This window comes from Molossus molossus, unplaced genomic scaffold, assembly GCF_014108415.1.
Source record: "Molossus molossus isolate mMolMol1 unplaced genomic scaffold, mMolMol1.p scaffold_m16_p_1, whole genome shotgun sequence".
Classification (NCBI taxonomy): Eukaryota; Metazoa; Chordata; class Mammalia; order Chiroptera; family Molossidae; genus Molossus; species Molossus molossus.
The window spans coordinates 230,542,271-230,563,290 of NW_023425344.1; the positions used below are offsets into that span (position 1 = coordinate 230,542,271).

A 21,020-nucleotide genomic window follows, 5' to 3' on the forward strand; every position below is an offset into this window, starting at 1 on the left:
CTGTATATGTTCTTTGTCACTTGCTTGGCCTGAGGACCAGGTTGACTAGTCTAATGTCTTTGACAGGACATACGTCTTTTCCTTTTATGGATTTGTTTAGAGTATGGTCAATGAGTGATGCAGAGGGGTGGGTAGATGGCTGGCTGGCTGGCTGGGGAAGGGACTGTCTGTGATGGGGAAAGAGAGAAGCTGTCAGTGTGAAATGGGGTGGACAGGTGATCTTGTCTGGGACGTGAGCATGCCCATGCGCATCTCCACCCAGAGTCCTGAACCCCAGAGGTGAGGATTTGGGTGTAGAATCTCTACCTAGAAGAAGCTGTTTGTGGAGAAGGTAAAGCCGAAAGTCTACCGAAACAAGAAAGCCACAGTGATCGTGATTGTCACTTGATGCCAGACTAAAGAGGCCTGTTCCTCCAGTAGCCACAGAGCATGAGCCCTGCCCATAGCCCAGAAGCCAGCATGAGCCTTTCCAAAGAGCTGCCCTTCCTTCCTGGCGTTTTATGTTCAACCAGGACCTGCTCTCCCAAGGTCTTCCCACCTGCCATGATGTGTTTTCTTCGCACGAGGAGAGGAATAGGGGGTGTCCTGGTCAATCCATGCTCTTCAGCTCTCCTCACCAGGGACATTTATATTGCAGGATGCCCAGCACATTCTCAGCTTGGAGGAGCAAGAGTACAGGCTGAGTCTGGTGTACACTTGATTCGAAATGGCCTAACATTCACTGAACACTTGCTATGTTTCCGGCACCGTGTGAGCTGGTTTTCCTCTTCTCTCCGTTTCAGACAAGGATGCTGAAGCCCCGAGAGACGCCCCAGTCTACACTCAACCCAGTAGGACAGACACACAAAGGGGCTCGAGTGAAGTTTTGCTACTCCTCAAGAAAACAAGAAAAATGAACATAGTGCAGGACTTTTATTGTAAATTTACATTTAAAAAAAATTCTGAGATTATGCCCTTTTCTATTTGGGGTCTTAAATGGCTTTTGTTGTTAAGAAAAATATGGTAACACCGAGGGTGAGTTTGGGCTTTTTATTCTTTCTTGGTAAAATAAAAATATAGTTATCCTATGCTAGTTTCTAAAGTGGCTTAAACTATGTTACAGGCAAATAAAATCTATCTGAGAGCTGACATTGCAGGTAACAGCTGGTTTCTACGATACCTTCTTGCTAGGAGTAAAGCATTTGGATAATTTTATTCACTTTCTCTTCTGATCTTTTATCAGAAAACTATTGCCACTGGACAGGACCTCTGAGATCACATAATTTATTTTTCTTCAGCATTTAGCAAGATGTTTTGATTGCACACTTTGGCCCTGAGACCTTTTAACTCTGTGTTGGTATAATCAGGATTATATAAACACTGAAACGGCTTTTTATCAAGGGAGTATTTTTCAGAAGCAAACAATGTGAGGCTCATAATTCTTCAGTTCATTTTCTCCTCCGCACAGTTCAACCACTTCTTATTTTCCCAATTCATTTATATTTTACGGAATTCTTTGGAACGAGATCAATTCCACTCCACGTGTCTTCTCCAGCGAAGATTTGATTCATCGATCAGTTACTCTTTGTATGCCCGTACAATTTGGCCCGTATAGCTTCTCCAATTGTGGGCACTCTTTAGTGTCATTATTCCTACCACATCCAATTTTCTCACATCACATTTGCCGCTCTAAATTTTGTCGTGAATGTTAGATTCTTCCTTCAATGGTTTAGTCAACAACAAATCTTACCATGTGCATTTTAGCTGCTGTCAGTTCCATTTGGTGTTGATTTTTTTTTTTTCTGACAGGTCTAATTTTTTTCCAGGTCAATTTTTGAATTTCGAAGAACCACTTTCTACTACTAAAATCAGTCCTTAGTTTTTTGTTTTGTTTTTTTAAAGCGGGTCCAAAACATACCTGAGAGGGGGTCACAACATCAGGGTCAAAATGTCTTGTGGTTGTTTATAGAAACCAGTGACCCAGGATTAAAAAACTGACCCAAGGTCATAGATAAAGTTAGCAGCAGAGTTCTGTTGGGTCATTTTAGAATACACAGCTTCTGGTCCAGACAAGGGCAGAACACATATTTGAAATTGGGATGATCTCGATGGTGCCTACCTCCTTCTAGCCTCCACACCTTAACTCTTCTGAGCCTAACAGAGTCTCCACTGCTCCCACGGTCTGAGAAACAGCAGCTGGGGCTGCAGTTCAGAGCCCCTTGGCTGCTCCCTGCTTGCTAGCCAGGCCTGCCTGAGGCTGTGTGTGCACTGGGCATGTTTACAAACAAGCAGGACCCACAAGGAAAAATCCTCTTGTAGAGAATTAGGGCAGCGGCAGAGTCAGGGAGCAGAGGGGATCAGGCATTGTTTGCTCATCCTTTGGTTTACCCTCCTTGCCTGAAGCAATCAGGGCAGAGGCCAAGGTGCTGCTGGGAACAGACATCTGGGGCTGGGGCTGGGGGTGGGGTGCCAGTGCCACGCACGTGTTCGTGTGTGGTTGCGTGAGAACGTGAAAGCAGTCTGTGTCCCAGGCACTCGGGACTCCCCGGTGCCGTGTATTTGTGTGGATTATTCTGAGGGGGATATTAGTGTTGTCTAATAACAGCCTCAGAATTATCAAGGGATCTGTGTGATTAATTCTCAAGCAAAGTGCAGCAGCTAGATTAGAGCTGAGCCTGGGCGGCGGGTCCACACCCCGCATTCCCTGCCCTTTCGAATCGGTTCTGGGGTGGCTCTCCTCTTTCTTCCTCGTTGTCCTGATTGTTTAAGGCTTTGCCACTATAATGCATGAGCGGGTGTCCAGGAAGACAGTGAAGTCTCCATGTTCACGTCTTGTTCCTCTGTGGAAGCTGCAGAGACAGGGTCACCATGGCACTCTTGGTGCTGGCTCTTCTCCCAGACCCCTGTCAAGGCGCTGGTGCCCCAGCTGTGGCCCCGGGGACAGCAGTGAACAGGGACACAGGTGACTGGAACTCTGGTTTCAGTTCCAACACTGTCCGGCTGGGTGGTCATGTCGATTCCCCTGTCTTGGGTCTGTTTCTCTCATCTGAGCCTTGGAGGATTCTGTACAACTTCATGGCACTGATCACAATGATAGTTAAAGAGCTAATTGTCCGGTTCCTGGTGGCCCATCTCCGCAGCTAGACTTGCAGCTCCAAGAGTGCAGGACTCAGGTCTGTCTGTGCATCTGCCGTCACCCAGTATCCAGCACAGCCCTGCACATGGATCTGTGTAAGGAATGTGTCAGTGGAGGTAAAATGCTCAGCATCCTGGAACTCCTCCACTTCCGAAATTCCCTGTGTCTCTACTCTGTTCTCCTTGAAATGATCACATTCTTTTTTCTTTTTAATCCTCACCCGAGGATACTTTTCTTCTGTTTATCTTCAGATAGAGTGGGAGAGAGAGCGCGTGAGAGAAACGTTGACATGAGAGAGAGACATCGACTGGCTGCCTCCCGCATGACCCTGACCAGGGCTGACGACTGAACTGCAATCGAGGTATGTGCCCTTGACCGGAACCCAACTCACAACTCTTTGGTCTGCAGGCTAACACTCTACCGCTGAGCCAAACTGACCAGAGATCACATACATTTTGTTTAAATCCTCACTCAGCATATGTGTGTGTGTGTGTGTTTAATTGATTTTAGAGAGAGAGGAAGGGAGAGAGAGGGAGAACCATCGATGTGAAAGAAAAACATCAATTGGTTGCCTCCCGTACCTGCCCCAACCAGGGACTGAACCTGCAGGCTGGTTATGTGCCCTGACCAGGAATTGAACCCGCAACCTTTTGGTGTATGAAATGATGCTCCAACTAACTGGGCAACCCAGCCAGGGCTGTATTGTGTTTTAACTATATTACCACAGAAGTTGCACAATAAAAATGGTGGTTAATAATACTTATAACTCAAAAAGCATGTTTTGATGCACAGAATGTGGCGTTCCTCCCAGGGCTGTCCATCTGCCTGCTCGGTCTCTGGCCCTCCTGGCGGTGGGCTGCCTCCCTCCCCCGGCCCCTGAGTTGCCTCTGGAAGGGCCTGAGGAATCCCGCTGAACAAGAAATCAATCTTGTTCATTTTCTGAAATGGGACAAAGGGAGGAGTATACGCAAAAGCAGGGAAGCTGGCGGGCTTACTAGTGAGAGGGCCTTCTATTGGGGCTACTCGCGTTCTCCTAAGGGCTCCCAGGTATCTGGAAAATGCCTTTCCGCAGGGTAAGGACTCTTGGAGAAGCATCCAGTTGCTCCAGCTAACCTGAGGCAGTACGGGACCCCCTCTTCTGTCCAAGCCCGTGTGCAGCCTCAGACCCTTTCTTAACACATCACTCTGGGCTGTCACCCATCACAGACAAGGGGACTAACGTGTGCTGACTGCCGGGCCGATCGTTAGGCATGTTACGTGCATTTGCCTCTTTTGATCTCGACTGCTCTGAAAAGGATATGATCCCTATTCTATAAACGAAATTTAAGTAACTCCACCATGGTCACAAAACACATAGCAAAGTTGGTCTTTAAGCTCAAAGCTGATGGTCTTTTTGGTACACTACCTGTCTTCCAGGGAGCCCTGCACTCAGGGGTGTTGGCCTGACCAGTGGCCAGTTTGGGTGAAATGTTGTTATAAGATCTCTCTCTACTTAATCGTTGCTGTCTGTCCTCTGGAGGCCACTTCAAGGTTCCTTCAGCACAGATTTTGAAACATTCTCTGTCAATCCTGAGTCCCCCATTAGTGCTGAGTGCGATAAAAGATGGCCGTATACAGCCGCCCGATCATGGTCATGCCCTCCCTTGGTTTATTAGCCTGACTACCTGCATCCCCCACAGCTACTTTGGGTCTCCAGTGCCTAAGCCGGTGTCTAGCATGCAGTAAATGCTCAATAAATATTAGCTGTTCCGAATAGAACCAGACACAGAGGCTCACTGTGGGAACAAAAAAGGGTGAGGATAAAGGCTTATGATTAATAAAAGCCTCCCCAGCTGTTCTGAGAACCTTAAAGCCAATCTTTCTCAAACTGTGTTCTGTGAGATGTTCCTGGGTGTTTTGTGGAGGGAGAGGTGTCCAAAGTTTCAAAAGCTTTGGGAAAACAGACTATTTCACAATGTATCTTAGTGTAGGGGAGGCTTTCTGGAGTTTTGCCATAGAGCTACTTGATCACCTTTCTGTAGCTCACTCTTTTTAAAATTCATTTGACCACAGAATTTGGTGGTGGTGGGGCAACATCAAGGAATCCTGTTCACGTGATACTGGATGTTTTACTTGTGTGGCATTCCACTGTGGATGTGTTGCCCCAGCTTATTCTTTCTCTGAAACTTGGGTCCTGGGTTCCACCCAGCAGCAGATGTCAGGGTCGCTCCAAAGTCCTTAATGGCCCACAATTCTTTCCATCAGTTTTTTACACTGTTGTTTGAAAATTTCCCTCATGTCCCGTAGCACCGATTTGGGTGGTTAGACCAGTGAGGGGAGAGTGCATAGGGATAGAGCTGTAGGAAGGAAAAGGGCTCTGGGTTCAGAGAAATGGAGTTTAAATCCTGGCTACTACTTGAGAGTTGAGTGGACCCGTACCCACTTCCCTGAGCCTTGGTCTCCTTGTCTGTTAAATGAGGATAACAACGTCTACGTCAGGATCGAATGAGATCGTACACACACAATGCTGCTACGGACAGCTGACCTGTGGTGGACTTCCGTAATGAACAGTGATCCCTGCGCTTGTCTTTGGGGTCATACTTTTGCATATGTTAGGTCCTTATAACCCTTACATCAGTCCTACAAGGTGTATCGATTGTCCCCATTTTACAATCGGGTAGTAAGGGATCAGAGAGGTTAGTTAACATGCCCAAGATCAAATACATAGTGTGTGGAAGAGCCAGGAGTTTTACCCAAGTCTTCCTGACCCCAGAACCCTGTGCTGTCTGCGGGGTGCAGGGAAATGGAAGACATCTGCATCTAGGCTGTTTCAGCACGAGGGTTGCCCCTTCTGTGTTCTATTTCTCTCTATCCTACTAGACGACGGGCGTCCTATCATCTGGGTCAGTTTCTCTCTTGGTTTCCTAGTATTCTCTAAGCTGCACGTTGTGTACCTGTCTTCCTGGTAGGTCATTCTTCTTTAGGGTGGTCAGCATCCACTTCTTTACCTAGGAAGGTAGCATTTGGGCCCTGATCCCGCCGTGTCCGTCTGCTATGAGGACTTCTCTAAAGCCCCCGTCTCGTTGTGGGGAGCCTGTTGTAGATGCCAACCTCATGACCTAAGGCTGGGGAGTGTCATTTAGCTAGAGATGCCTTTTGTTTGCAAGGCTTAAACAGCTCAGTAGAAGCTCAGCTCGGCACTTGCAGTTTATAAGGATTGTGTCAACAAGCCAGCAGAGACTGATATTCACCGTTTCACAAGTCTTTACCGAATGTTTACTCTGTGCCTGGCGTTGTGCTTAGCACTTTATATAGATCATCTCATTTGATCCTAACTGTCATATAAATTAGGTACAGTCAGTTCTGCTATAATATGTGTTTTGAAAATGCAAATATGTTCCAATGCGATTGATATATTAGGGAACTATTTGAGCATAATAATTTTGCTTTTGATTATGCATGATTTCGTCCGTGAGAAACACTCGGTGAAGGCAGAAAGCGGCAGCCAGCCGAATCCAGCCGTGTGGGAATACGCGAGCGCCCGCACCTCGGCACACGCCCGCACCTCGGCACACGCCCGCACCTCGGCACACGCCCGCACCTCGGCACACGCCCGCACCTCGGCACACGCCCGCTGCTTCGGTCCCTGCGTGCTGAGCCACACCCACCCAGTGTCAGATGACCCTCCCGGCACCGCTCCACCACTCACAAGCTCTGCTTCCACAGCAAACTTCAGGCCGTCTTCAAGTGCTGTACCTAGTGTGGTGTTTACGTGTTTCGTACCCATTTAACACATGTACAATGGGTTCCCGGCTTTCAATTAATTTTTTTATGGGACAATAACGTACATGGATTCATGGAGCTGTTGTGAGGCTAGAGTGGGTTAAATCATGGAAAGCACCGAACAGTAAGCACTCAATTATTTTGGTATCATTTCCATTTTACAAGTACGAAACTCTGAGAAGTTTTAAATGTGTAGTCTGTCATTCCTCTGTGCTACCAGCCTCTGGAGCCAGTCTGCTAAGGGACACGGGAAGGTATTCAAGTGCAGTCCAACTGTTGCTCTTAAAGACATGAATGCAGGGAAAATGAAGTATGGTAACAGTGACAGTTATTTTCACTTTCTTTACTATGTGTCACTGACGATGGTTTGGGGTTTTGGGCCCCACCCCCAGCGTTCCTACAAGCCCTGAGGTTTTTCCTGTGCAGTTCTGCAGAGTGCAGTGTCTTTTAGGAAGGCACAGACGTCTGAGCACCTTGCCGGGCGAGCTGCCGCTGCTGCCGTTATTCCCGTGCAGCTGAAGAGGAAGGCGAAGCTAAGACATTTGACGAAAGCATTCTTAATAACCAGTGGCAAAGCCAGGATTCAAACCCCAGGTGGCCTCAGCCCCATGTCTGCGCTCAAAGTCCCTAAAGCATAAAAAAATTAAGTGCTGCCTGCACTCATCTCTGTTTTATCTGTAACAGATAGACTGCCTCTTCCCCCAACTATCAGTCGCCCTGTGGTTCCTCAAGCCGGAGCCCTGCGCATGTACGTTCGAGCCCCTCAGGCTTTTGGGCACAGCAGTGACCCGCCCAAAGTGCCATCCTTGTTCCTTCCTGCTTCTCATCCGGCTCCTCTCCCTGCCCTGCCTTCCCAGGCTGGCTGGCACCTCCTCTCCAGCTAGCGATCTGCAGTTATTAGCATCAAAGAACAAAAGCAAACAGCACCAGGGCTTGGGGGCTCAGTCTCCTACAAAGGCGGATGGATGGGCTCTGTGTCGGGGATGAAGCTAACGCCACCTGGCCTTTTGTGGAGAGACAGCTCTTCCTGTGTTTGAAGAGCTCAGACACAGCCCCAAAGCAGGAAACCCAAACCCTTTGCTGCTGGAAGTTTGCTTTGGCTCCCAACTCAAAAAAACTGCTTTGCATTTGTTCCTAAGGGGAAGGGAAGAACCTTGTGGTCATCCTCTCCAGGGACCAGAGAGGACAGGCTACTGGGAAGAGGCAGACTTTGCCTGTTATTTCTTTTCGTTCTCTCCTAAGGTTGCAGGTGGGTGCAGTCTTCAGCGGAAGGCCTGCCCTGACATTTGTGGGCCTGGGGCAAGAATATACATGGAGGGCCCTGGGCAGCCTCCCGTCTCTCCACGTCCAGCACCGTGAAGGCCCACCTTGTGTAGACACCCAGCCTGCGGAAGTCCACGGCCCCTGCAAACAGCCTCTCCTTGACCCTTTCTTTCTTTCTTTTTTTTTATCCTCACCCGAGGACACTTTTTCATTCTTTGTTCAGATAGAGCAGGAGGGAGAGAGAGAGAGAGAAACATCGATGTGAAAGGGACACATCGAGTGGCTGCCACCCGCACGACCAACCAGGGCCGGGGACAAACTGCAACCGAGGTACATGCCCTTAGTGGGAACCGAACCCAGGTCTCTCTGTACCGCAGGCGGACGCTCTAACCACTGAGCAAAACCGGCCAGGGCTCCTTGACCCTTTCTTGACACTAGAGTGCATACGTCAGTGGGTTGGGCTGCTGTTGAGAGAATGGACCCAGGGAAGAGGTTGAAGCCCATGTGCATTGGGGCAATTTGGGCAAGGAGTTCCGAGTGTCAGAGTGTCCTCCACAAGGGGTCACGGCGGGTGTTGCTGGTTCTGGGTGGGAACATCCATTTAGCCCTGTGGCCTCCTCACTTCTTGGGGTGAGGTGTGGCTTCACAAGGGCCCAGAACAGGCTTGTCTAAGGCACAGCCCAAGGAAGGGGCTTGGGTTCCCAGGCCTGTGGTACTGTGTTGACTCCTTCTGATGCGCTAACCATGCTTTTTTCCTCTTCTGGGGATGCCCAATATTCTAGCCCCTAATTTGCAGCTTGATGGGTACCTGTCCTGGTTTGAGACAATTTCTTTTATCCCAAAATATAGCTTGACCCTAATCTGATATGCTCCTCTGAGTATGAGAAGTATTAATAAGGATACAGCCTCTGGGTCTTAGTTTCCTTGTCTGTAAAATGGGATGAAAAGTGTTCCTACCCATTAGGGTTGTGGTGAGAATTCAGTGAGATGTGTATAAAGCCCTCAGTACAGTGTCCGGCACACCGAGAAAGCTCAATAAATGTGAGCTTGGTCATCATCCGTGTAGCTTTGTGCCAGGGACAGACAGACATGATCCCATTTCATCCCCACATTCACCCTCTGACGGGTGCGGCTGGACACAGTCATTGGCCGAGGAACAGACAGGTGACCCGAGCCAAGCTGAGAGCCTTCCCAGGAATCATCAGGAAACGGGCTGCCCCTTTTCTCTAGAGCTGCCGGATCCTACCTTTGTTACCATGTGGAGACAACCCACATGACAGGCCAAGAAAATGGGGTTTCTCCATGTAGTCAGGGGATGAAGCTAGACTCGGGGTCCACTCCCAGCTCTGGCTCTGCCCCTCTGCCCACAGCCACGTGCCCTAAGTTCTCTGAGCCTCGATTGTCTCATGTGTAAATGGAGATACGAATAGAATCTCCCTCAGCAAATTGTATCCATTGAGATGATCCAGTGACTGTCCAGCAATATTGCTGAGCACCTGTGATAGGCCAGACCCCGCTTCCGGGCACGCAAGTGTTCAGTGAAACAGACAGTACTTTTCTTGTGAGGCTTTTGTTTTAATGAGGGATGTAAACAATAGAAACAGATCCCACATGTAATATCAACTAGTGACTCGTGCCACGGTGAAAGGAAAAACGGTAGGAAAAGGTGGTGGAAGAAGGCCTTTCTGAGGAAGCAGTATCTGAGCTGGTCCCTGGAGAAAGTGAAGCACAGTCTCACATGTGCCTGACAAAGACAGTTCAGGTGGGGAGAGAGCCAACGCACAGGCTCTAGGCAGGACCTGCTCAATTAGTGGTCGCGGCTTCTACTGTTGTGACAGGAGGGCTGAGTTCTGGCTCACAGAACCGGGCTTTCCTCTCCTGTCCTCCTAGCTTCGGCATTTACACGGACCTTGGTGGATAACAGGTGCTCAAAAAAATACTGGGGGAAAAAATCCTGATGAAAGACAAATTCTGGCCCAGGCTGCAGCCACCTCTGTTAGGAATGCCATGCTCAAACCAGGGGTGGGGGGCCAGCCCAGGAGAAGAAGGATTGGAAAGATGCCACCACCCTTCACCACTCTCTTTGCCTTCACAACCAGGGCAGAAGTAAATGAGGGCATTGCTACCCCCACTCAGTACCCCATGGACATTGCATCTTCAACAACAACGTCGGCTAACAAGTGCATATGATCAGCATGGTTATTTTAAAGTTCAAAGGAAACAATTTCCTGCTTATGGGGAGATTTGGTTCTTCTCACTGCAGGGGTAGCAGTGTGGGGAGGACCTCCATCTGCCTCTGTTGCACTTGCAGAGGAAGCTTAGCCTGGGGAGCCTTCCCATGTCACCCTTCATTTGGACCAGAGCATCTCGAGAGGCAGTAGTCTGAGGTTCCCCCACTTGCTACTTCCATACCCCACACCCCCGGAGGAGCTTTGGGGAACGTGGGGTGGGCTGCTTCCTGCAGGCAAGGCCCAGGCAAACCTTCTGGGACCCCACCTGGTGAACCCTGCCTTGGGTCTGACCTATTTTCTAGGAGAGAAAATAGAATATAGATTTAAATGCAGTGGCTCTGGAAAACCACAGGCCCAGCAGTGTGAGAACATAGCACAGCAGGAGGGGGCTGGGAAGGGCTGGCAGGGTGAGGATGCCGTCTCCCCTGGATCAATCACATCTGGTTGCCAACTGCCTTTTCTTCTGCAGTGTCCCCCCACCTTTTCATCTATTTAAAAACTGATATACGCACATATTTACATATATCCATTTCCTCTGGCCAGTTCTGGGGCCCAGTGCTGCTCCCCCATACACAGGCTGTATGTCAGTATCAACCATAGACAGAGGGTGCTCTGGGGATGATGGCCTTGGAAATGGGAGGTCCCGAGCATGGAGTCACAAACCACCACAGCTGTGTCCCCGGACAGACTTCCTTGCTGTGTGTCCATAGGAAGGTGTGTGTGTGTGTCTAATACTCTTGTCCTCTCCTGTATGAAGGTCATCAAATAAGCTAACATTGACTGAGGGCTTTCCATATGCTAGGTAGTGGTCTAAGCTCCTACAACAACCTTAGGAGGTAGGAACAATGATCACATCCATTTTATGGATAAGAAAACCAAAACACAGAAAATTAGGTAACTGGTACAAAGTCACACAACCTGAATCCTGGCAATCCAGCTGTGGAGTCTCATGACCTAGTCTGAGTCACATGCCCACTCCAGGAGCTAAGGGGGGTGGGGGGTCAAACCTACCAAGCCATATGGATTAAGGGTAGGAAGGGGGGTTCCCCAGGAGACAACTGAGGCTTGCCGTAAAAAGAAGGGAAAAGGATGCTGGTCAGACAAGACAGCAGCTGGATACTGTTGAATTCGGATCCCTCCCCTCTGTCCACCTCCCTCCCTTTCCACTCTACCATTGTCATTTCATTCTGCTGGTCAGAACTGAGTGCAGAGATTCAGGTAATTCACTGCCTCTTGGGCCAGGGGCCAGGTGATAGAGGTTCTCTGTGTTCCTCGAATTAGACACAATGCTCAGAACTGCGTTTAGGTTGGTGCCATAGCCAGGAGCTGAGTTTGGACCCCGACCCCTTGCTAAAGTAAAGGGGGGTTTTCTTGGTGGCCTTGGTGGCCCTCTTTGGCAAGAAGATATGCTGGATGTTTTATGCACAGGACTAGAACTGACCCAAATTAAGGTTTGAGTAAATAAGACACAAGCAATAGGATTGGAATTTGTTTGGTCTCGTGCTTCTGCTCACCCAGGGGAGGGGAGGGCTGGAACAGAGGTCTTCACTCACAAGTAGAAGCGTTGAGCCCAAATCTTGGGTTCACCAGAAGAAATACAGCTTAATTCCTGCGGTCTCTTGGCATTTCCAGGGAGCCATCTGGTCAATTTTTTGGGTAATTCTGTCTGTGGTAATTCAAAGTGATAATAATCAGAGCGGCTAACGTTTATGCAGTGTTTGCCTTGTATTGAGTTATGTGCTTTTACAAGTATTTAATCTCATTTAATTCTCATAACACTGTCATGAGGGAGCCTTTGTTATCTTCCCATTTTATAGCTGAGGAAAAGGACTCGGAGAGGGTTCAGTGATTGACCCAAGGCCATCCAGCAGGCCAGGATTTGAACCTCGACCTGTCTGTCTCCAAAATGTAGGTTTGTAACCACAGTGCCCAGATAGGTAATTTAGTATTAAGAGAACTTTGGGGTTCTAAGGTATCCTGTCTCCCTTGGGTCTTGGTACCCCCACAGAGCATGTTTCTATGAACAATGGTGCTGACACTCCCAACACTGAACTCGACCACATGTAAATAGTTTGATACCCTGTTTAATGAAGGGGTATCTTAACTACTGCTATTCTAGGCAATCCATCAGGCAGAGTTAATGGCCCTCCTTAGTTATTTCTGCAGAATGTTTTCTCTTCCCACTTCTTCTATTTGGCCTCTTTTCTTCCTCCCCACTGCCACTCCACCCCTAAATCTAACAACTCACCAGAAATCCTGAAAGGGGGTGTGGCTGAGGAATGATTCAGAGCTCTCTAGAAGTCTCTTTGGGCAGATACAGCTTCCAGGAAATGCAGGGTGTGGGCTGGACAAATGCTCAGCTGTTGCTATGGGGATGCCCCTCCCAGATGCTGAGGCTCAGCTCTGTTAGGTCAGCACCTGGATTTTTCTGGGGCAAGAGCCCTAGGGAACTTGCTGGAACTTTACAAATCTGATGGTAGCAAATTAGAAGAACAGAGGCTAAACCATGATCCACTAGCTGGGAGCCATCCACCTAGGTCCCTTATGGCTTCAGGGTGCTCACTGAGCTTGTAAACTGAATTTGGGTTCCACATGCCCTTGAGGGACTTGGGTTTCAGTTGAAAGAATGTTGAACTGGGTGGGATTCAAGAGATGTAGGGTCTTTTCTAGGCTCCGTCCCTGTACCAGTTCTGTGACCTCAGGAAAGTCTCTTAACCTCTTTCACACTTCATCTTAACAAAAAAGAATTAAAGTAGTTAGTGTCTGTGGGTATCCCAGATGACCATTGCACCATTCAGTGATTCTAGTTGAGTCACCCAGGATTGACTGGGGGGCCAGTGGTTTCCTGAACCAGCCCCCAGTTCCTTCTCCTTGGCTGTAGTGTATCCCCAAGGTCAGGTCCAGGGGTTTTAACGATGCTTTGGGCTGCACCTAGTTTGGATTCTTTAGCATGGGTCTGTTTTAGATTTGAGAGGAGAAGGAGGAGATTGCATTCATGGAGCTGATGGGAGTGAACTGATTTTTCATTTTTGAAAGTTCATTGGCTTAATTCAAATATCAACCTTCCCAGGCTAGATGTTTGTAGATATCAAAAGTGATTTCAAACAGCAATTCCTGTCATTAATGATGGGGTGAAAGCAAGGAGAAAAATTAAAGGGGGAGACAGAATTTCAATTTATCTGGGAAATGATCTACTCAGCACACAATCTCATGTGCACACACAGCTGTCTGTGATGAAGAATGGTCGTTGGGAACACTGGGGAGGGAGGGAATCATGAATGTTTTGTGATCGTGTGTCCTTCAGTCCTGTGTGATGAACAGTGCTACGACGTGCTCTTCATTCTCATGCCCCTTTTTCCTTCTTCCTCAAGGGAGTGGTTTATTACTGTTTTTTTCTCTCTACTGGGAAACCTTGCTTGACTTCATGTCCAGTGTTCCGTAACTGGAGGGACGAAGGATTTGCTTGGGCGTTGGTATGCAGAGATCAACCAGAATATTTTAACGGATATTCTTGCAGGATTCCAGTCTGCTTGGCTCTCTGGAGCCCTATCTGATTCCAGGAGGTTGTCTTTCCGGACAGATGTGAAGCTCACCTCTCTTGCTACATGCACAGTGGAAAGGGAGCTCGGCCCCTCGGCTTGCATGGGTGGTTTTCGGGTGAAGGTAGAACTAAGTGCTCGGAAGCTGAGCATCTCTGGGGTCTTGCATGAACTGGATAGTCATGCAAGGGCACATTGCACTGTGTGTGTGTGTGCTGCTAACACTCTTCTTCCTTTTCTCTCCCTTTCTCTCCTCTCCCTTTCCCTTTTTTTGAAAATGCTGCCACAGATGTCAGTCAAGGTCCAGGTGAGTCTTTGTGTCTGCACGGCTGCTGTGCAAATTCCCCTCTGCTAGATTGTGCATGTTTGACTCCGCGTGAGACCTTTCCCAGGGACTCCAAACAGAACCCAAATCTAAAGACATCGCATTTTTATTGGTCGAGGGTTAGAAGAAATGCCTTGATGGATTTGTATTGGTTTTGAAGCCAAAAGAATGTGGTTCCCACACTTACGCTATCACTCACTTCTGATTAATATTTCTGGGTGAATCAAAGAAGTGGAAAGTGGGCATTAATTGAAAGTATTTTAAAACGATGTTCTTAAGATATATATTCTCCAGTTGAATGGAACATTTTGCTTTGTCCTCCATAAATCTATTTATCTTCCATGGCTTCAAGTGGTTGAAGGTTGAAGATATGACATGCTCAGCATGGAAAATACGATGTGGGTGAAAAAAGGTTTCTTTCTTTTTATTCTGAGAAATACCTTTCACAGTGAAATTAGCAATACTTTTTATTGGTTGTGTAACTAATACATGCTCACTGTAAAAACAAAAACCAAACACACAAAAAAACTAACAAATTTTTTATTTTATTTTTTGGTCAATGAACAAATGGAAGAACCATCCTTACGCTAATTATGCATTTCTCTTTTGTAAATGCATACTCAGCCAGGGTCCTAATTTTAAGCAGTGTGTGTGTAGACACATATTTATGCGTACAGACATACACAGACTCATATGAGAGAGGATTCAACCATTTGTAGATAGGAAGTGTCAAATGATTTAGAGTGGTTTGGAGATCATTCTAAACTGGCTAGAACTTTGAGTTAAGATTAATCCCACCAAATGATAAGGAAGTATCATTTTCTTTTAGATATTTCCACATAGGTTTTCCTATTTAGTTCTTTTAACATTTGATTCTTATAGCATCAATACAAGATAGGTATTGTTATATCCACTTTAATGGGAGGGAAATTTAGGGCCCAACAAGTTAAGCAGTTTGCCCAAGGTTATAGGGCTCACCTGTGGTAGCAATGGGATTTGAACTTAGGACTTTTGGACTCCAAAGCCCATGTACCCTCCAATGGAACACACTGGGTCCCATAAAAATTTCTCAGCGATTCAAGATCTGGTAAGTATTTCCTAATGGGACTATTGCCTATTTTTGCTTAGAGGTAGGGTGACCTTTTTCATTATTAGCAGACCTCTTTCCAAACAAATTTATCCTTAATTATTTTTGAATGTCTAAAATAAACAATCAAACTTAGAAAGAGTTTCAGATCATTAACCTATATGAGATATTATACAACATAGGAGAATAACCCAGTTATCCCTAGCTAATACGCAGGGTGTCCCCTCTCGTCTTCTGTCTACTCCCCATCCCTTCGAAAATAATAGCTTGAACCAAAGCACAAGAGAGTTTTTCCCAGGAAACTATTAAGTTCTCTCTTTTTATTTGTAATCTTTCAGTTAATCTCTCACTCAGCAAGTATTTATTGAGAACCTGCTGTGTGCCAGGTACTCTGTTAGGCTCTAGGGATAGAAGAGGGACAAACAGAAGCCTCCCTGTCCTCAGGATCCTTTATCCTAGACGGGGACAGTCAATAACTAAGAAACTATATATATAAGAGATAGTTGTGCATATGAAACACAGAGTTTATTCTTGTTTTATTACTTATTCTTGTATTGTTTCCATACAAACGACTGCGAACCTACTTTTGCCACACCCTGTATATGTATTATAGATATATAATATGTATGTATATGTGTATACACACACATATATACACATGTATCATAGACGTCTGTATCACATTCATACTTCATGAGGTGGTGGGTGATCAGTGCTATGGAGAAAAATGAAGCAGGTAAACATGAAGTTGCTAATTCATGGAGGGTGGCCAGAGGCCTCTCTACTGAGATGATGTTTTCAGGGACACCTCAAGGAGCTGAGGGAGTAAGGCCAACGCTTCAAGTTTTTTGTAAAAGCGCCACTTGCCTTCACCCTTTCTCTTCCTGGGTTCCAGCAGGGACGTGGCCCAGCGCCCCCCGTGGACTTGTGCGTGGTGTGCCCTGCGTAGCCGCTCCCAGCAGAGGGGATGAGCCGGGGCCGACATCCGGCCTGCGTTCCTCTTGCCAAGCCCATGCCCACAGGGCTGCCTCTGACCACGGGGCACCTTTCTCTAACTCTCACAAAGGCGCCATACTGGTCCTGGGTGAAAGAGCGTGGCGGGTGGCCCCCAGGCCCCTCTGCCTCTTCAAAGGGCAGAGGTCAGTGGGTGAACCTGCCTGAGATAACAGCATCTATAACTAGCACCATTCCAATTTCACAGCCATTATCTCATTGCATCTCTTAATAACCCTCAGAAGTATGTCACCTGCGCTCAATTTTTCCACTGAGGAAGCTGAGGTCAGAGGTTAAGTGATGTGCTGATGTCACCCAGCTACCGAGCAGCAGGGCCAAGAGGGGATTCCAGTCTGATTCTACGTCTCACATGCTTCGTTCTGCCCTCCAAGTGTCAGGAGCCGACCGCCAATCCTGTCACCCCACTGACCCCTTGCTTTCTGTGGTTCCTGAGCCTGAAGCAAATCACAGATTCACAGCCTTCCCTTGTGGCCCCGGCTGCGGCAGGAGGCGGCCCGAGCCGTCCAGCCCTGGTGGGGTAGGGGCAGCTCCACCTCTCCGGGCAGCGCGGCTGTGAAACGACACCTTCGGTGGCTCTCGGCTGTGTTTTCCTTCGCTAATGTAACTGTTTACCAGGGGCCGCTGGAAGACTCTAAGGGGATGATTGATTGATTCATTCATTTCACACGTTGAGGAGATTGGGTAGAAGTACTGCTACTGTAAAACGCAGTCGGAGATGGGGTCTGGCTGGCAACCCCTTTCCCAAGGCCTAGGAGCTGGACAGGGGACTCGGGGAGGTGCCCGGGACACACGGGAGAAAAGGGGCAGGTGCTGGGTCACTGGACTCCCATGCTGGGAAATCCACAGCCCGTCCTGCCCGTCTTGGGACCCAGGTTGAGGATCTCGAAGCAGCCACGGAGAACGTGGTGCCCTGGCCTGAGGACGAGGGAGCCTAGCTCTGACGCCCCCTGGGCGTCCTCCGGTTTGACAGTGCACGTCCACCCCTCCCGGCAGGCAGCTCCATCCTCTCTCCCGGCGAGGAAAAGCAGCCTCCGAGAGGGTCAGTAACTGCCGCTGTCGTCAGCTGCTGGTCCAAGACCGAGATCTTGGCCCCGTCGGCCTCCGGAGGCCGCGCTCTTATTCTCAAAACCCTGGCATTTCAGGGTGGAGCGGTGGGTGCCTCCTACCCACCCCTCTTTCCCAGCTCTCCACAGGGTACACAGCACATGGGCCTCAGAGATAGTGCTTGAGCAGAACGTGTGGCCACAAGCACAAGGGGCATCATGAGTCTGCAGGGCCCCAGGGCAGGTTGGGGCTCAGAGGGTACCCTGTCCCAGGAGGGCAGCTCTGACTTTCCAGCGGAGGAAACTGAGGCCCGAGTGGGGAAGAGACATCTTTAAGGCCATGGAGCCCACGTGTGGCCTGGAAGGGACTCCTGCCTGGCCCTGACCCGGGGTGGCCGTTGGGATGTCCCTGGGCTGCCTGCAGGGCAGAGGGGACAGTCCCAGCCCTGCTGTTGGGGCTGGGCTGCCAGCCCTCTCCCTCTCCTGTGCCTTCCGAACTCCCAGCCAAGGGGGCAGGAAGCCCTTTGGAGGTGGGTGGGGGTGGTTAGAGGAGGTATTTGGAGGAACAGTGCTGGGGCCTGGGGCTATGAGACCCCATTATTCCCCTCCCCCAGATGTCTCTCTCCAGCCAGGAGGGCTGTTTGATGCTCCAATGACAGCCTCTCTCCTCAGACGGGATAATTTCTCAGGCTCTGCCTGCTGATTAGAGCAGGAATTTAAATGAATAACTGTGACCTTGTGGAAGTGCCCTAGTTACTCAGGGGCCCGATGAGGAAATAGGTCTCTTGCTTCAGTCCATCAGAGGCCCGGCAAGCGCGGGAGGGGGGGCTCCTGTCTGCCAGGGCCCAGGGGTCCGCTGATGCTGAAGGCCACTGACCGCCTTTACTTCAGCCTCCCTCTGCCCGCTCCTGATCTCTGCTCCCTGCAGTCTAAGTCATCTCAGGCTGTCCTTGGAGAGGGGGCCTAATTATTTGTCCTCACCCCTGCCCTGTCTCTGGGGGTCACTCCGTCCAGCCTGAGCTGTCAGAAAGGCAGGATCTCAGGCCTCACCCCAACAGACTCCAGCTGTACACACATTCACGTTTGAGACACACTGACCTGAAATTGTAGCGTTTCCTCCGCTCTGGAGCCAACAGGGCTGTGAGTGTCGGGACGGTGCCTCCACCTGGCTACAGCCCAGTTCTTCCTTCTGCTCGGCACAGCACGAAATGTCCACTCTCTGGGTCGATGGGTGTTAGGAGGGAGACAGAGGTTAGGGAAGGGAAAGGGCGTAGACATTATTGACCACTTCGTCTGTGCCAGGCACTGTCCAGGCACTTTCCGGATACAAGCTTACGAAGCGAGATGCGAGACAGCGTGGGATAGAGCAGGGTCCACAAACGGTCTCCCAGGCCAAATCCAGCCCGCCCGCTCCTGCTACCTGGCCTCGGAGCTAAGGGTGGTTTTTCACTTTTTAAATAGTTGAAAGCAATCAAAAGAAGAATAATTTATGATGCCAAAATTTTATAAAGTTCGGATTTCAGCGTTTGCAATAAAGCTTTGTTGAAACAAAGGCACCGTTATTGGCTTCAGCACCGCGTATGGCTGCTTTGCAAAGGCAACGTGGAGAAGCTGCGGCAGAGACCCTACGCCTGCAAAGCCCTAAAGGATTTAGCATCTGGCCCTTGACAGAGATAGTTTGGCACCCCTGAGTAGAGCGGACTGGGAGCCGGATGCCTGGGCTGACACCCCAGCTCTCTGCCGGCGCACAGTGTGAACTATTCAGGTGCTTTTTCTTTGTGCCCCTACTTTCCTCACCTGTAGGAGGGGACAACAGGGACCCACCTCAGGGCTGTTGTGCAGGCCAAGTGAGCTCATGGGGGTCACGTCTTCAGAACAGTGCCTGGCACACAGTAAGCGATTAGACATTTGCTGTTTTGATGAGTTATCTTTTTTTGTATCCTCACCCAAGGACTTTTTTTTATTTTTTTTGCATTCATCTTCGGATAGAGCGGGAGGGAGAGAGGGAGAAAGAGAGAGAGAGAAACATCGATGTGAGAGAGACACACCGAGTGGTCACCACCCACACGACCCCTACTGGGGCTGGGGACAAACTGCAACTGAGGTATGTGCCCTTAGCAGGAACCGAATCCGGGATTCTCTGGTCCATGGGCTGATGTTCCAACTGCTGAGCCAAACTGGCCAGGGCTTAATGAGTTGTCTCATTCGATCTTCTCTGCATGCATTTCCATCTCACAGATGGAGATACTTAGGCTCAGAGAGGTTTAAATACAACAGAGGACATTCTATTGCCTGGGTCAGAATCATCTCCCACTCTGTGTGTCGAGCCCTCTAAACACACCTACTCATCTCTCCCGGGACACATTCGTCCCCATCCACCTGACCTTCATTCTTTAAGTGAAGGTTTCCCTCCAACTTAGATCCTGGCCACCATTGCTCTCAAGCAAGGCCCAGGAATCCAGTAACTGACATTTATAGAGTACCTTGTGTGCCGGGCACCTACCACTTCACAAATGAAGAACCTTGGGTTCTGAGACGTAATATCCTTTGCCCAAGTCTCAGCAGGCATGGAAGTGTCAGGGTTTCAATGCAGATCTGGGATCTCTGCTCAGTGGTTCTGCCCCCTTCTGGCTCTGCCTCTTTCCCCAGGAGCTGTGTGGCCTTGGATAAGTCATGCAACCTCTCCAGGCATCAGGTCGCTTGCTTTTAATGGGATGAATTTGAATAATATAGCCTCTCAGGCTTCTTCATCCCGAGGTCTATGAGTAGGCCGTCTGACTGAGGTGCCCTGGGGAATGGCAGTCAGGTAAATGCCTTCTTCTTTACCAAAGATGTACAAGCTCCCAACTCCATACTACCCGAAATACATCGTGTCTGTTCTTTCCTTTTCTTTTGGGCCATAGTCCCACTTGCCTTTCTCCCTTATTTATTAGGGAAAACACCTGGCACTTATTCAGCTTGCATTTTGAGCCTGGCACTGAAACACTAGGGTTTTACATGCATCATTTACTTCTGACATCCCCAGGAGGTAGATTCTGTCATTAGACCCATTTCACCCAGGAACAAAGGGAGGAGGCTCAGAGACAATAACTCATAAACCCAGTAAACAGTAGTGAAGCAGGATTCAGACCCTGGTATTTCTGGTCCTGGAGACATCTCCCAGGGAGTTCCGCCAGGATGTACACCCACAGAGGTACACTCCTGTTCACTGCTGTGTGCTCTTGGCCTAGAAAGGAACCAATATGTCATAGGCACAAAATAAATACTTGCTCAATGAATAAGTAGTGCTCAGGACTTAGCTCTTAGTTTTACCCCAAAGCCTCTGGAAGAAAGTCTGCTTTTTATTGGCGTTTACCTGGGAATAGAAGGTAATTGAACCAATCTTTATTTAGCGCCTGTCTTGGGCTTGGCTCAGTGGGGCGTGCAGGCTGAGGGGAATCCACTGCTGCTGTGTGTCCTTGGATTGGAAAGGGGCCCTGGGCTGGGCTTGGTGCTCAGCTTTCCGCCGATTTCCCGGCTGGGGCCTGGGAGGACCCCCTTGGCTCCCATGCAGTTCTTGATGAGTAAGTGTGAGTGAGGAGCTGCTCCCCAGCCTGTCTCCAGCTTTGCTAACTCAAGGCAGCAGAGAGCTGGGCCTTGGT

General features: G+C 49.0%; 1 protein-coding gene across 3 annotated transcripts in view; it reads left to right on the forward strand.

Moving 5' to 3' along the window:
* Window positions 1-21,020, forward strand: part of NRXN3 (neurexin 3) — a 1,496,329-nt gene that overhangs the window by 17,266 nt on the left and 1,458,043 nt on the right. For all 3 annotated transcript variants that reach the window (XM_036267618.1, XM_036267616.1, XM_036267617.1), the window contains exon 2: window positions 14,200-14,217. In XM_036267618.1, coding sequence (XP_036123511.1) covers window positions 14,200-14,217 — 18 coding nt within the window. The remainder of the gene's footprint in view (window positions 1-14,199; window positions 14,218-21,020) is intronic.